We start from the raw sequence: 13,192 nt of genomic DNA on the forward strand, positions 1-13,192 counted from the left end.
CTTCTACCGTGCCGTATCTCCGGCGCTGGATGGCGGAATGCCTGGAGGTGCTGCAGGGAAGCGGCTCCCTTCGCCAGCCCGGGCCCGGGGTGGTGCCGGTGCCGGCTATCCGCGGTGCCGTGCCTAGGGTGTGAGTGGTTCCCTCATCCCTGGCACGGTGAAGCCGGTGCCGGCAGTACTCGTGTGCGGGCTGCCCCGTCGGGTTAACGCCGCACGTCTAACCACCCTGCGTGTTCATTGTGCTATCTAATAGGAGTACTGTGCTTCTTTCTGCAGTGGACCGCAGCTCGAAGAGGAGACAAGTGAAGCCTCTGGCGGCTTCCCTGCTGGAAGCTTTAGATTATGATAGCTCTGATGACAGTGATTTTAAAGTTGGAGATGCTTCAGGTAAATATGTTTCCTCATCGCCTCTGTTGAGAATTACCTCATTTTTGTTTTATGGTTGCTCGTTTAATGTAATGCAGGAGATAGAGTGATACTAGTGAGCTGCTGGGATGTAGAGCTGCTGGAAGGGCTTCAGTTGGATAACTGGAGATTCTAGGCTGCAGATAGGAAGCAACTGATCAAGTAAAACATACAGTGCTGCAGTTGAAAATAAATTTTTCACAGTGGAAAACTCTACTATCAAATAAGTTTTGGCAGAAGCATTTCAGCAGTTTCTGTGCTGACTGTCAGGGCTATTTCTGTTGTTTTTTATTTCCTCAGTCTAAAGACAACTTTGGAAACTTTAGCTTCTTTTGGTATTGGAGTAACTGCTGTAAAGCCATTTTGTTTTGAATAAGTCTGGATAGTAATTTGTTGAGGACTGAGGAACCTGCCTGACTTCTCAAGGGTAATTCCACTCTGAGTGAACATCTTAAACAGAAAGATAATCTCTTCAAGTTTTTATTCTATATTATTATTGTTAATATTTTTTACAACAGACTTAGGGTGTCTTCTGTGATAGTTGTGCAGAAAGATGTAAGCATTTCATACCAGGAGTCCTTGCTTTGGGATGTTTTCATTTAGTGCTCTTCTCTGTGCGTTCCTCAATCAATGAATGAACATCCACAGAAACTGAAAGTAGAGAAGATGCTGAATAAATTGAGCTCTCCTGGAGGGGGAGAAAAGGGGCAGGACTGTGTTTGTTAAAAGCTGCATGCTGAATGTTTTACGTCATGCTCAGGGAAACAGGCAAAGAAAAGCAGTGTATTTAAGCTGTAAGAGAAGCATTATGACACCTTGCCAAAGAACTGCACTTTCTTCATTCTGCACTGGAGACGTTGATCTATGTTTTCATCTGACTTTATCTTGCCAAAATATTCCCCATCTCCTTGTAATTACTTTTTTTTTTTTAAATCGTCTATGAAGATCTTGTGTATTAATGAACTTAAGAAAAGCTTAGTGATCATTTCACCAGTACCAGTTCTGTGTGAAGTTTTGAAGGCTTTTCTTGTTTGCTTCTATAATTCTGCTTTGGGGTTTTTTGTAATCCCTCCTTTAGGTCCCAAATAAAATATCTCTATTTTGCGTTAGAAACGTAGGTTGCGTTTAAAGGAAAAAGAGAAGTGGAAATAGAATATGGAACATGGACATGTAGTCCAGAACAACGTATTATTTGATAAGAAAGCAGACATTCATTACTTAAAAGTACTGAAAGCTTTCTGTCTCAACTTTGGATGGATGGAGAGGACTATTTTGTTGTTGATGTTGATTTTTCAACTTTCAGAATATGTATGTGTGCAAGGGGGAACAGTGTCCACCTCTGAGAGTGGTTCAACTTCAGTTGCATTTTGATGAAGTTGAATCTTTTTTAAAGCCATGCTGAATGGACTCAACCGTATAATGGGAAAAACCCAATGTGTTACTCTTTTGTGTCTAGATATCTTGTATAGCTTCTTTTTGCATAATCAAACAGGACATTAAGTGAAAATGTTTTTGAAACAACTGTGTTGGACGTTTTTCACTTTTTTTTTTTTTCCAAACATTGTCTTTAGTGTGGAAGAAAAATGTTGTGAGGGTTTGGAGGAGTTGGGAAGTAGGCAGTTATTAAATATATAGCGTCTTAAACTGAATGAAAAGTTGTTCTTGTACAGTTCATTTGGATAGCTGCAGAATATTTGAAATAGGGCATCTGTGATGATTTCAAAAGAGGCTGGTATAAGATACCCTTAAATTTGTTTGTGCTTAATCTATTTCGAATAAGTGGAAGACGTACTAAAAGAAAGACACTTAGATAAATGAAATTGATCACTTCAAAGTTTGTATATATGTATGTATACTATATGTGTAGGGGAAAAAAAAAAAAAGGTGTACACAGAAACACACCTACCAGACAAATTCTGGATGGCTGTTGATAGGATACTGATAGACAATGTATTTTCCTTTTGCTTTCTGCAGGATTTAGTTTTCAAAGTATAGTATGTAGTTCTCCATTAGAGTCAGGGTTGTTGCTCTTTTCCTTCTTTCAGTGGGCTCCATGTTGCCTGTTGCAAGTCAGGATCTGTATACATACAGTATTTAGTGGTTCTTTGAGTTCAGAATTTCATTGCACGATTGGCTTACAGAGGGGAATAAATAAATAGGGGCACAGGTGATCTTTCTACATTGTAAATGAGCACTAAGTCTACCTATGGCTCAAAAAGATTCCTTATTTATGTTAATTCTACTGCTCTGTATTGCTTATTTTATTTGAGTCATAAATGCAGCTATAAGTAGCAATTTTTAAATTAAAAGAGAAGCGAATTTGACAGCTAAAGGTTCAAGGACTATCTAAACACTGAATTAAAATAGTTCTGAAGTTGTTTACTCCCTGCTGATTTTGTTGTATCCATATGTATGAGCTTAAGGATTTTAAGTGATATGTGGGAGTAGATGATAGTGTGCAAGTCTAGGAGGACTGAACCCTGAACATTAAAATTTCTATGCGTGTTCTATCAGATTTCAGGGAATATGTGATGCAGTAAGGATTTGATAAGTTGGTGTTTGGTATTTATAGGAGGGAATTATAATTGCTGAATTTTTGTATTCAGAATCCTGATGTCTCAGTGACTTTTTCATTACAGGAAGTATATTTAATAGCCTAGCATCCATTTTCACTGAAAAACTTTCAGTAGGAAATATGCCCTTTACGTACTGTGCTATTTTCTTGTGGGTTTATGTTACACCAACAGGCAATTATTGACTTTTCTATTCCAAAGAAAAATTATAACATCTGTTTAAGGGAATTGATTTTAGCACTGTTATGTTATTGTCAAATTATTTAATGGAAATAATTTCAGGCCTGTTGGCTTTGTATTATTTTAATGCTAAGTAATTTTTTTTTCTAGCTCCTGTTTCATTATTTCTTCATTAATTGTTTCTAAAGTTGTTCCTTGAACAAGCACGATACATGAATTTAAGGACTGAACCTCTTTCCCAGCATAACTAAGAGTATAGTTGAATTCAGCCTTAAAGAGCTGAATTCTGTCGCTACTTCTGCTAGAAGTCCTCTGGACTTTCATTTTTAGGGGCATTTATAAATGCTTGGGATTTTTTCTTTTGTGTTGAGTATAAAGTCTGACTTGCAGAAACACTATGTACTGTTATTGAGGTCGATAGGAGCTCTGTTTAAATCATGTGATGTTTTATATAAATGCATCTATTAGGTGTTCTGAAACACTTGTATTTGCAGCTTTTGATTTCTCTGCCTTTCTGTAATTTGTTTCCTCTTCCACTGTTTCTTTCCTGTGCAGGATGTTGTCATGTAAAAGGTTTGCAGAGCATCAAATTGCAGTTGTGATAAACACAACTGAAATATTGATGAAGAAACTAAAGAGTTTTGTTTTTGAGAATGGACTTGTAGAATGTTTTTGCAGACAGAGAGGACAAGATAATTTACTTAGTGATTAGCTCTGCTGTATTTTTTTTTTTTCAAGTAATTGCACAATATTAATTATTGTAATTGAATTTGAAGACTTAACTTTGCAGCCTTATATACTATAGCTATATACTATACTACATATAGCTGTCTACCAATCAGTGGTATTTTGGAGTGACTGGTGTTTTGAACTGGTTTTCTTTGGAAGTGCTGAGACTTGTGTTATTCCTTGTGTGTCCTGACAGTTTTCATGGCTTTCATTCTGGTAATTTAGGGGGTTTTATGATGAAATAACACTGTTTTTCTTTGTTTCCTCCTGCTGTTACTTTTGTGTCTTATATTTGCGGTAATGGTTATAAAACCATTGCTGGTTCACTGACTTGTACTTGTTCATTAAGACAGAATGCAAATTTGAATTGATGGTCTCCTACTTAGCTACTTAACACTTCTACTTTACTTTCTCTTGCATCTCCCCCTTTTTTTTGTGTGTGTGTGTATGCCTGTCTTGCATATTTTGTGCTGCTTAGCTTCTGAGCTTCATTAACTCAGTGGGATGGCCTGTTTACAGTGTGTCCACTTCTCAAGGAAGATACGATGTTTCAATCGTCAGCCATGTGCTCGTCCCAGTGCCTCAGAGACTTAGTTTCCATTTATCATTTCCCTCTTTCAAGAGGTGAAACTGCTAGGAATTCAACTGTATGGAATATTTAGCAGTGAAAGTTTGCTGAGGGAAGTCATGGTGTATATAATACTTCATCCAAATGAGTAAAGTGAACTGTCTTTTGAAGTTAAAAAGACCATACCTGAAACTGGGAAATGTCAAATGAATTCAAGAGGTTGAGTAACTGATTCCATCTGTCTTGCAGCAGTCTGAGGCAGTTGGGGCAGTGCCTATGGACTCAATACAAAGTTAGCAGCTTACAGTTTTGAGTGCTTTTAAGATTTGGGTGGGTGTCTGTGAAGAAGACGCTGTGATATCACTGCTGCTAGTGTAGAAGTGAGAAAACTGCTTATTGAAAACCTTTGTTTCTCCTTTTTTTTATTAAATAAATACATCTTCTGAAATGATTGTAATAGTGGGTAATTGGTTTCATTTCCTGGTCTCTCAGTCTCCATGTGTGGTTAGAGACTTTTTTCATCTCTTGTTTTAGAAATAAACTTCCCACCTCAGAACAGTAGTATCTTAATTGGTTGTGATTTTTATTCATTATGTTTACTATGTTTGTTCAGACAGTTCCAATTTTTTAATTGCCAGCATCACAATATTGAATTGCCAATAGACTACCTGGGTTTAAATATTTAAAGTAACTCTACCTCTGTCTTTTGCGAATAGTTTAGAAAAGCCAGTGTCATAACTTTGAAAAAGAGAATCTAGGTTTATGTTCAAAATGAAGTGTTAAGTCACTTCCATTCCAGCTTTCACTATAGCTCTGGGTTATCAGTTTGAGCATAGTGAAGCTGTATGATTGAATACTAATAGATAACTGTGGTCATGAGTTTACCAGTTGCATAACACCGCCTATGGCAATTCAAAAGTTCATTTACATTTTCATGTATGGTCTGGTTTTCCCTGACTTCTTCTATTCTGTTATTAATATTAGAGCTTTGTCATTAGTTTAAACATTTCTTTAAGGTATTTTGAAATCTTCAATGTTAATTTTAGTTTCTAGTTCATATATTTTGGAAATACAGCTTTTACCCATGTCTGATATAGCACATGTGAGCAGCTTGACTGTGGGTTTGTAGGTGTTGTAAAGTGTGATTCTAGCAGAGATATCTAGGTAATTTCTCAACTTCATGTAAAGGATTTGTTGTTCACCTTGTGACTGGGAGAAGAAGTCTACTAGGCTACTGATCACAGTTATGGTAACTCAACTGTTTTTACCTCCAAAAGAATGAACGTCTCCTGTAGCCCTTTTGTTGTTGTTGTTGCTGTTTTGTTACTGTCCTCATAAAGAGGATGGTCTGAAGCATAGTGCTAGATATCCTTGATATGCTAGATGACAAAAAAGAAAAAAAGAAAAAAAAAAAAAAAAAAAAGCCAGATTCTTCTCTTCTACTATCTGAAATTGGTTAGGCTTTGCCAGTGTAAGAGGCAAGACCAAAATTGAGTCTGTGATGTCTTTTAGCTAGCTTATCCTTCAAACTGCTTCTTACAGAGCTGTTTGGTAATCTTAACACTACAGTGAAGAATCAACCTGTCTTCTCTGAGTGAGTAGCCTTCTATTTCAGTAGTGTAGCACACTCTCAAGTATGTATGGATTTTGTTAGAATGAGTAGTGTTCAGTTGCCTGCAAAATGGACCTACAAAAATCCCGGTGTTTGTTTTTAAACTGCTGTAGTATCTTTCCTCTGAAGTCTTGAGCACAGCATGCATTTGAAAACTGCTGATGTGGAGCTGGTTTTGTTTACCTTTGTTTACCTTCATTACACTTTTTCTGATGTTAATTCTGGAGCATAACCGAGATTATATACTGGAGAATTTCTAAGTTACTGCTTCAGGGTGTGAGTGCCACCTGCTCCTGTGCTCAGCAGTTAAAGCTACAATTTGTACAGAAGTAAATATGCCTTTCTCCCAACTGTTATCTCTAATATTTGTTCTCAGCGGAACTCTGTATTCTTCACTATTTGACAGTGTATCTGGCCCAACCTTTTACTGAGAGTAGCTTGACTCTCTTCCATAGGAGATGACATAATGTGGTTGCCAATTTGAAAAAGCCATTCTTTAAGAATTTCTTTCAAGGAGAAAATTGTATGCTACAGCCTTTTTCTAACTGAAAGTGCATCTGACAGAAGAACAGCTACGAAAGTAGCTGTTATCACATAACCGTTATTTTTAGAGAAAAACCTATCACAGTGGATGCATTCAAATAGAGATATCCTTTAGTATAGGTATCTCTGGTATGTGCATGCATGCAGATAGAAAATACAAAATGTAACATGCAGGCAAAAGAGAATTTGAAGGTGAGAAGTGAATGAAACTTAAGTTTGTTTGCTTTATACTGTTTGTATGGCATATAGCAGTTAGAGAGTATTCTTAGTGCGGCAGTATGGATGTACAAAATTCACTGTTGGTTAATTTGGTCCTCAGACCAAAATTCCACCCAAAAATGAAGTGGAAACTTAAATTCACAAAAAATCTAAGCATGTTCAGAAATGCAACCGCACAAAGTGTCAGAAATCTTAAATTATTGTTTGAGTACAATACTCATACTATATATATATATATACACGTATGTATTATAAGGCAATAAAAACTTGTGAAAATAATTGTAACGTTGCAAGCTCCATACTACTTTGGCACATTGTCAATACGAGCCTGTAATACAAAAATTTGGTATTAAACATCCATCTGGCGTTTAATCTGTAGCATAAATGCCTACTGGAATAGTCTAACTTTGACTTACCTTTAGAGTGGTCATGAGATCTGGCAAATAGGAATCCAAAGAAAGCTAGTATAATGTAGGAATTATTTTCTATATTGCATTTCAGTTAATACTGCTTTTCTTTCCTAGAAAGTATTCCACTATTTCAAAATTTGAGTTAGTTCTGCTTGTACTTCAGTTACCATTATTAAGGCTGGTAGGGGTGGGGCATTACTAAATTACTCTTTGAGTAAAAGACTTTAATAAAACTTCCTTTTTTATCAGCTTGTAAGGGGCCTGTTGTTCACCTGGTACCAGTAGTGTTCTGATCAGTAGTGGTAGCATTGATGTACTTTCTCATGTTGATAATTATATGATCCTCTTATCGGATTCTTTCTGCTTCCACATATGGGTATACCCATCAAACCAAAATTGACCAATATATTCATGTAACAGCTGAATTACTGGTCAGTCATATTCTGTGGGTGGTAATACATGGCATGTGTGAAGTGTGCAGCGTGTTCTCAAAATGTACATGGCTTAAAAAGTATGTTGGCCCCACTGTTTCTTTATTTGGCTTTATAAAGAGGTGGTTATGCACAGAAATTCTCTCTTTGTAAGGTGATAAAATCAGTGTCATATTTATGTGTGGTAAGTAAAATGAATAAATATATATATTTATTTAATTCACGTACCAAAATGTTTCTTCTCTCCATCTATTTAATAAAATCTGACAGTGCAACGAGGAGTTGATGAAGGCTCTGAACAAACTGAAAAATGTAGCAGTTGTGCAGTTGATCCCTACATTGGATCAAGCAACTTAACATTTAATTTTTAAAAAAGTCTTCTCTTTGGTTTTTCTTCATTAAGACAAATACTGTAAGTGAAAAGCAGTAGGAAGATATAAGATGGAAGACAGTCAAGGAGGATGATCTTTGTAAAAATTAACAAGTTCGCTTGTCATCTTTTTCAATAATTCTTGTGTAATTTGTATTACAGATGCCTTTATTTTTGTGATTATTATTATTTTTTTTTTACATACGGATCCTTTTTTGTTCCTTGATCATGCACAAACTGCTTGTGTTAATTAATGCACTCGAAAAAATATCATGTGGGTTGTCTGAAGCTAGAATTCAGCGCTGTTGTGCAGACTTAATGCTGAATGAAGCATAGTTCATATATAGCTTGTAACTAATATTGAAGGAAACCTCAATCATAAAAATAAACCAATAACAGAAATGAATTTATAGGATTAGCCACATTCTTCTTTTTTTTAATATAGATTTTTCTAAACTTAGAAAACATCTCCAAAAATTAAAAACTGAATACTCTTTTATTAAAATGACACTTCACTTATTGTTAATATTAATAATAGCTGCAGTTCAAATGGACATTTAATGTTCATTTAATAAATTTTACCATCTTTTTTTGCCATTTTAAAATGGACTGATGTTTAACAGATTCTCAACATAGCACTTGAAATAGCAGTATTTGGAGACCAATTGGAAAAAAAAAAAAGGTGGATTTCCTTATTAGGGAGGAACATGCATCATTCTTTTGTTTAACAACTTGCTTCAACAGATTTTATTTTTGGGGGTACATTTGTTTCGGAACTTCTTTTTAAATTTTCATATACTCAACAGATTCTGAAGGAAGTGGTCATGGAAGCGAAGATGCATCAAAGGACAGTGGAGAAGGTTCCTGTACTGAATCAGAAGAAAATATATTGGAGGAGGAACCAGCAGAAGAGAAAGTAGAAGAGCAACAGCCAAAGAGCTCTGCTGAAGAAGTGCCAACAGCAGACAAAGAGATAATTAAAACTGAAAAGAAGGAGCAAGAAGATGAAGAAGAGAAGCCAAAAAAGAAGAAAGAAAAAGAGAAAGCAGCAGAAACTGATCCTGTGGCTGATGAACAAGCAAGTGAACCAAAAAAATGGAATTTGCGCAGGAACCGACCTTTACTGGATTTTGTGTCAATGGAAGAACTAAATGATATGGATGATTATGATAGTGAAGATGACAATGACTGGCGGCCTACTCCTGAGAAGAAAAAAGGGAAAAATGCACTGCGAAAAGAAGGGAGTGATGGAGATAATGAGGATGATGAAGATGATGGGAGTGGAAGTGATGAGGATGACAATGATGAGGAAGGTAACGAAGAAGATAATAGCAGCACAGCTAGTGATGGAGGATCCAAGAAGAAGAAGAGTAAAGTTCTTAACAGAAATAATGCAGATGATGAGGAACTGACAAATGATAGCCTGGCTCTTTCACAAAGCAAGAGTAATGAGGTAGTGCAACCAACTTTCTATAATATATCTCTTGAGAAATGGAAACTACTCCCCAGTGCTGTTCTTTAATTTGAAAAGTTAAACTGATTGCCTGGATTGTGTTTAGAGGAATAAACAAATAGGCAAAATTGGGCGCTCACTGCTTATTAAATAAACTTGCTCGGACCATTTGGCCGATCCATTGCCACTAAAGTCAATAGACAGACTTCTCTTGGCTTTAATGGGAAGGGTGATTGAATTAATTCTGAAGCAAATACAAGATTTGGTCTGCAAATCAGCATGCAATAGCAGAATATTTAGGTTAGTTGTAGGTTAGATGTAGCACATCTATAATGTTATAAAAATTAGAAACATCGCATTCTCATAATAGCTAAATAATAGGGTATTCTTTATCCCAGCCCTTCTTTGTCACAAACATCAAAGTCTGAATGCTAGAATTCTAAGTAAGTAAATATACGCAGTTGGGTAAAAATCTAAGGACAATCATTACAATTTATGTTGGTTTTACATATAATGCATACAAGTGAAGTAATTCCCTACAGTGTTCAGAAGTATTTGTGCACTTGATCATTGCAGTAACTATTTTCTATTTGTAGAATCTGAAAATATTATGGTAAGTGTCTAATAATGAAACTTTCTTTTCCAGTACAGTTACATAGAGGTTGTGCCCATGGAAAAATTAAAAGATAGTAGGCTACCAGGATGGCTGACTTCTCCTCCAGTAGCAAAATCTTAAATAGAGTAAAAAAAGTTAAAAGTTATTGTAAAATCTTCATTCTATTTTCAGGAAACAATTGCAGCGTAAATTAGACCTTCCCTAAATCGTAGAGTATAACAATTTAAAGTGTTGCTGCTTCATTTAGACTTTATTTTAATGAATAAGCATAATAACTGGAGGAATCAGTGATCTCTGTTCCAGATTTTGATGTATATATGTATGTATAATTGCAAACCAGATGTGCAGTTTTAATAACAAGAAATAATCAAATTGTTTAAAAATGCGTAGTTCTAGATTTTTTTTTTTAAAATTTTCTGTAGCTATTTACTGATAAATGAATGATGATGCTTAGAAATGTTGTTTACAACATTATATGCTGCTTGGAGTAGTAATAAGAGTAATAAGTAATAGTAATAAGAGAGTATTCTTATTTTTAAACTTGTATGCCATTTACAGTCTGCAGACTGTTTCTCTTTTGTTACACATCTAAGCTGGCCTGTGAAATGGTTTCATTTTGGCAGATATAAAGATCTTTCTATCTGATCAGACTACTGTTTATCTTTCATTATCAAGCTCTGTACAACACGGTTCTTGTGTTGTTACCTGTACTATCTTTGCTCAGGAGCTGAAGGGGCTTTGCCAGTATCAATGATGAGAACCATGTCATCACTGGGAGATGGGTTATTTCCTTCCAGTGTTGTTTCCCATATAAGAGTGGAAATCTAATCATAGATTGTTAGGGATATATTCTTCAAGATGTCCTAAATTTCCATTGACTTGGAAAAAGATGCCTGCTTCAGAGACTCAGAGCAGTCTTAAAATGCATCTTTTGGGAACCTTCTTAGTATGCATATATTCCTCCTTGAATTTAAGACATAAACAAAAGATAAAAATCAGAATTTGAAATTTTGCAATTCACATTAGAATTCTGTAACTGTGAAGCTGAATGCTGTTTGTGAACAGATCTTCTAGCTAAGAGTATTGCAATAGTATCTATACACTGGATTCTAGACTCATTTTTAGATTAATATTCAACTCTATTTTTAACAGTCAATACTGTGGGGGAAAAAAAAAAGCTGTCTTGCAAAATCTCATTACATTGCAGAAGCTAAGTTCTTAGAAAAACAGATGTCTTAAGGCATAATTACTGCGTGAAAGATTGTTCAGGTAGTTAACTCTGAATATTGTAGTATATGTTGTATATATTCTAGTCCTTAGTATGCATTCTTCAATTTTTTGCTGCCCAGTTCCTTTTTTTGATTGGTGTGCAGTTTTTATTTCATTGTTCTGCACTTAAAATATTTTGAGACGTGGATAGAGAGTCTTTTAACCTGTCCTGTAATGAAATGCTATGTGCTTTTGTACTGTATTGAGCAGAGGCAGACAAACGTAACTTTCTTTTGCAAGGTCAAGCATCATTAGAGAAATGATACTTTTGTGTTTTTATAAATTGCTACCACTTCATGGGATTCTCTTATTCCTAGTGAGGTGATTGTGATAATTACTGTTTTTTAAGATCTCATTAAGTTTATAAATAGGTAGACATATATCTTGAGTGAAGTCCTTATTCTCACTTGGATAGGGAACAGGAGTTGTTTGACTGGTTCCTGCCTTTTTCTCCAAGTCTGTGTCTATCTGCATGGAAAACAAAGCTATTTTGGTCTGCATTTGACCTGCTGGCTTTCCACACGTAATGTAAATCAAGATAGCTGTGAATCCTAACCCTAGATTGGACCTTCCATTACTTTTTTGTTTTGCTCATGTTTGCGTATGTTTTTTTTTTGTTTGTTTGTTTTTTTACAGTGCAGTTCTGTGCATTTACTATAATGTTGGGTTTTTTTTAGTTACCAGACTTTGGACTTCTGTGACAGTAGAGATTGCAAATGTATTTTAAGTTTATGTTAATGAACAAAGTACTAGTTTAAGTTGAAAATATAGTCAGAAGAAACTGATTTCTGTAGGCATGTGAGATGCTTCCAACAAGCTGATGGTACTGAACAGTTAGTCTGCCAAAGTTAGGGAGTATCTGCTATTTGAACTGTGTGTCTATTATGAGTAATGGTGTGACGCAATATTTTTGACAAATATGTGCAAGTTTCTTGCTTGACTCAAAGTACTTCATAGTTTCCTCCTAAAAGGAAGATGGAAGAAATGCTTAGTAAGACTGTATTCGTTAGGGGAAGAGCATGATCTTATGAACAATTATGTTGTCTTTCATTTATTTATTTTTTTTATTTTTTACCTCTAGATGAGGTGGAATTTTTTTGTTTGAAATTTGTAGGCCATCTTTCTTTCCTTTAGAGAATATAGATGGGAGATTCCAAAACCAGAAGTATCTTTGTGGTTCTCTACATCAATAACTTTCTAACAAGCCACTTCTATTTGGAATAAGCCAGTTGAGATCAGCTAGAAAAAGCAAAGATATCCCTCCCACCCTCCAAATACCTGCTCTGGATAAACCTGAAGTAGAAAAAAGCTTTATCAGTGATTCATTGAAAACTTTGAGCAGAGGCTGTATCAGATTGGCAGACTACCATAGAATAATAATTGCGTAGACTGGTGAAAGAATTTAAGATCTTTGAGAAAAAATATCTGTTTCATTTACCATTCATAATAATTTTTATCTGCTTTGGATATGAAAGCACTGTATTGGTACTATGTGTTTTTTTTTTTTTTATTCATAAATGGGGGGAATGGAGTCGAAAGAGGAAAAGAAGTTTGAAAGGAAACTTTCCACCTTAATTTTTTTCCCCTATTTAATACACTGCAGCATCTTGTAATATTCTCAGGCCTTTAGTGTGTTGAATGGATGCCATTTAGCCCTGAACTATCCGCATCTGCTCTAAAAGTCTTACTTTCTTCTTTTTCCTGTTTTTTTTTTTTTTTTCTTTCAGCTATGTGTCTAGTCCCTATAAACCTTCATATCACCAGCGAAGGTAGTCCATACTCTGTTTGCTTTTAGTATAGGAAAGAAGAAAATT

At 35.4% G+C, this 13,192-nt stretch overlaps 1 protein-coding gene across 1 annotated transcript in view; it reads left to right on the forward strand.

The window, feature by feature from the left end:
• PHF14 (PHD finger protein 14) overlaps positions 1-13,192 on the forward strand; it is a 174,235-nt gene that overhangs the window by 21,667 nt on the left and 139,376 nt on the right. Inside the window, exons 3-4 of the mRNA XM_085226963.1 lie at positions 277-387; positions 8,847-9,493. Coding sequence (XP_085083089.1) covers positions 277-387; positions 8,847-9,493 — 758 coding nt within the window. The remainder of the gene's footprint in view (positions 1-276; positions 388-8,846; positions 9,494-13,192) is intronic.

The sequence above is a fragment of the Meleagris gallopavo genome, chromosome 6, assembly GCF_905368555.1.
Source record: "Meleagris gallopavo chromosome 6, MGAL_WU_HG_1.1, whole genome shotgun sequence".
Lineage (NCBI taxonomy): Eukaryota > Metazoa > Chordata > Aves > Galliformes > Phasianidae > Meleagris > Meleagris gallopavo.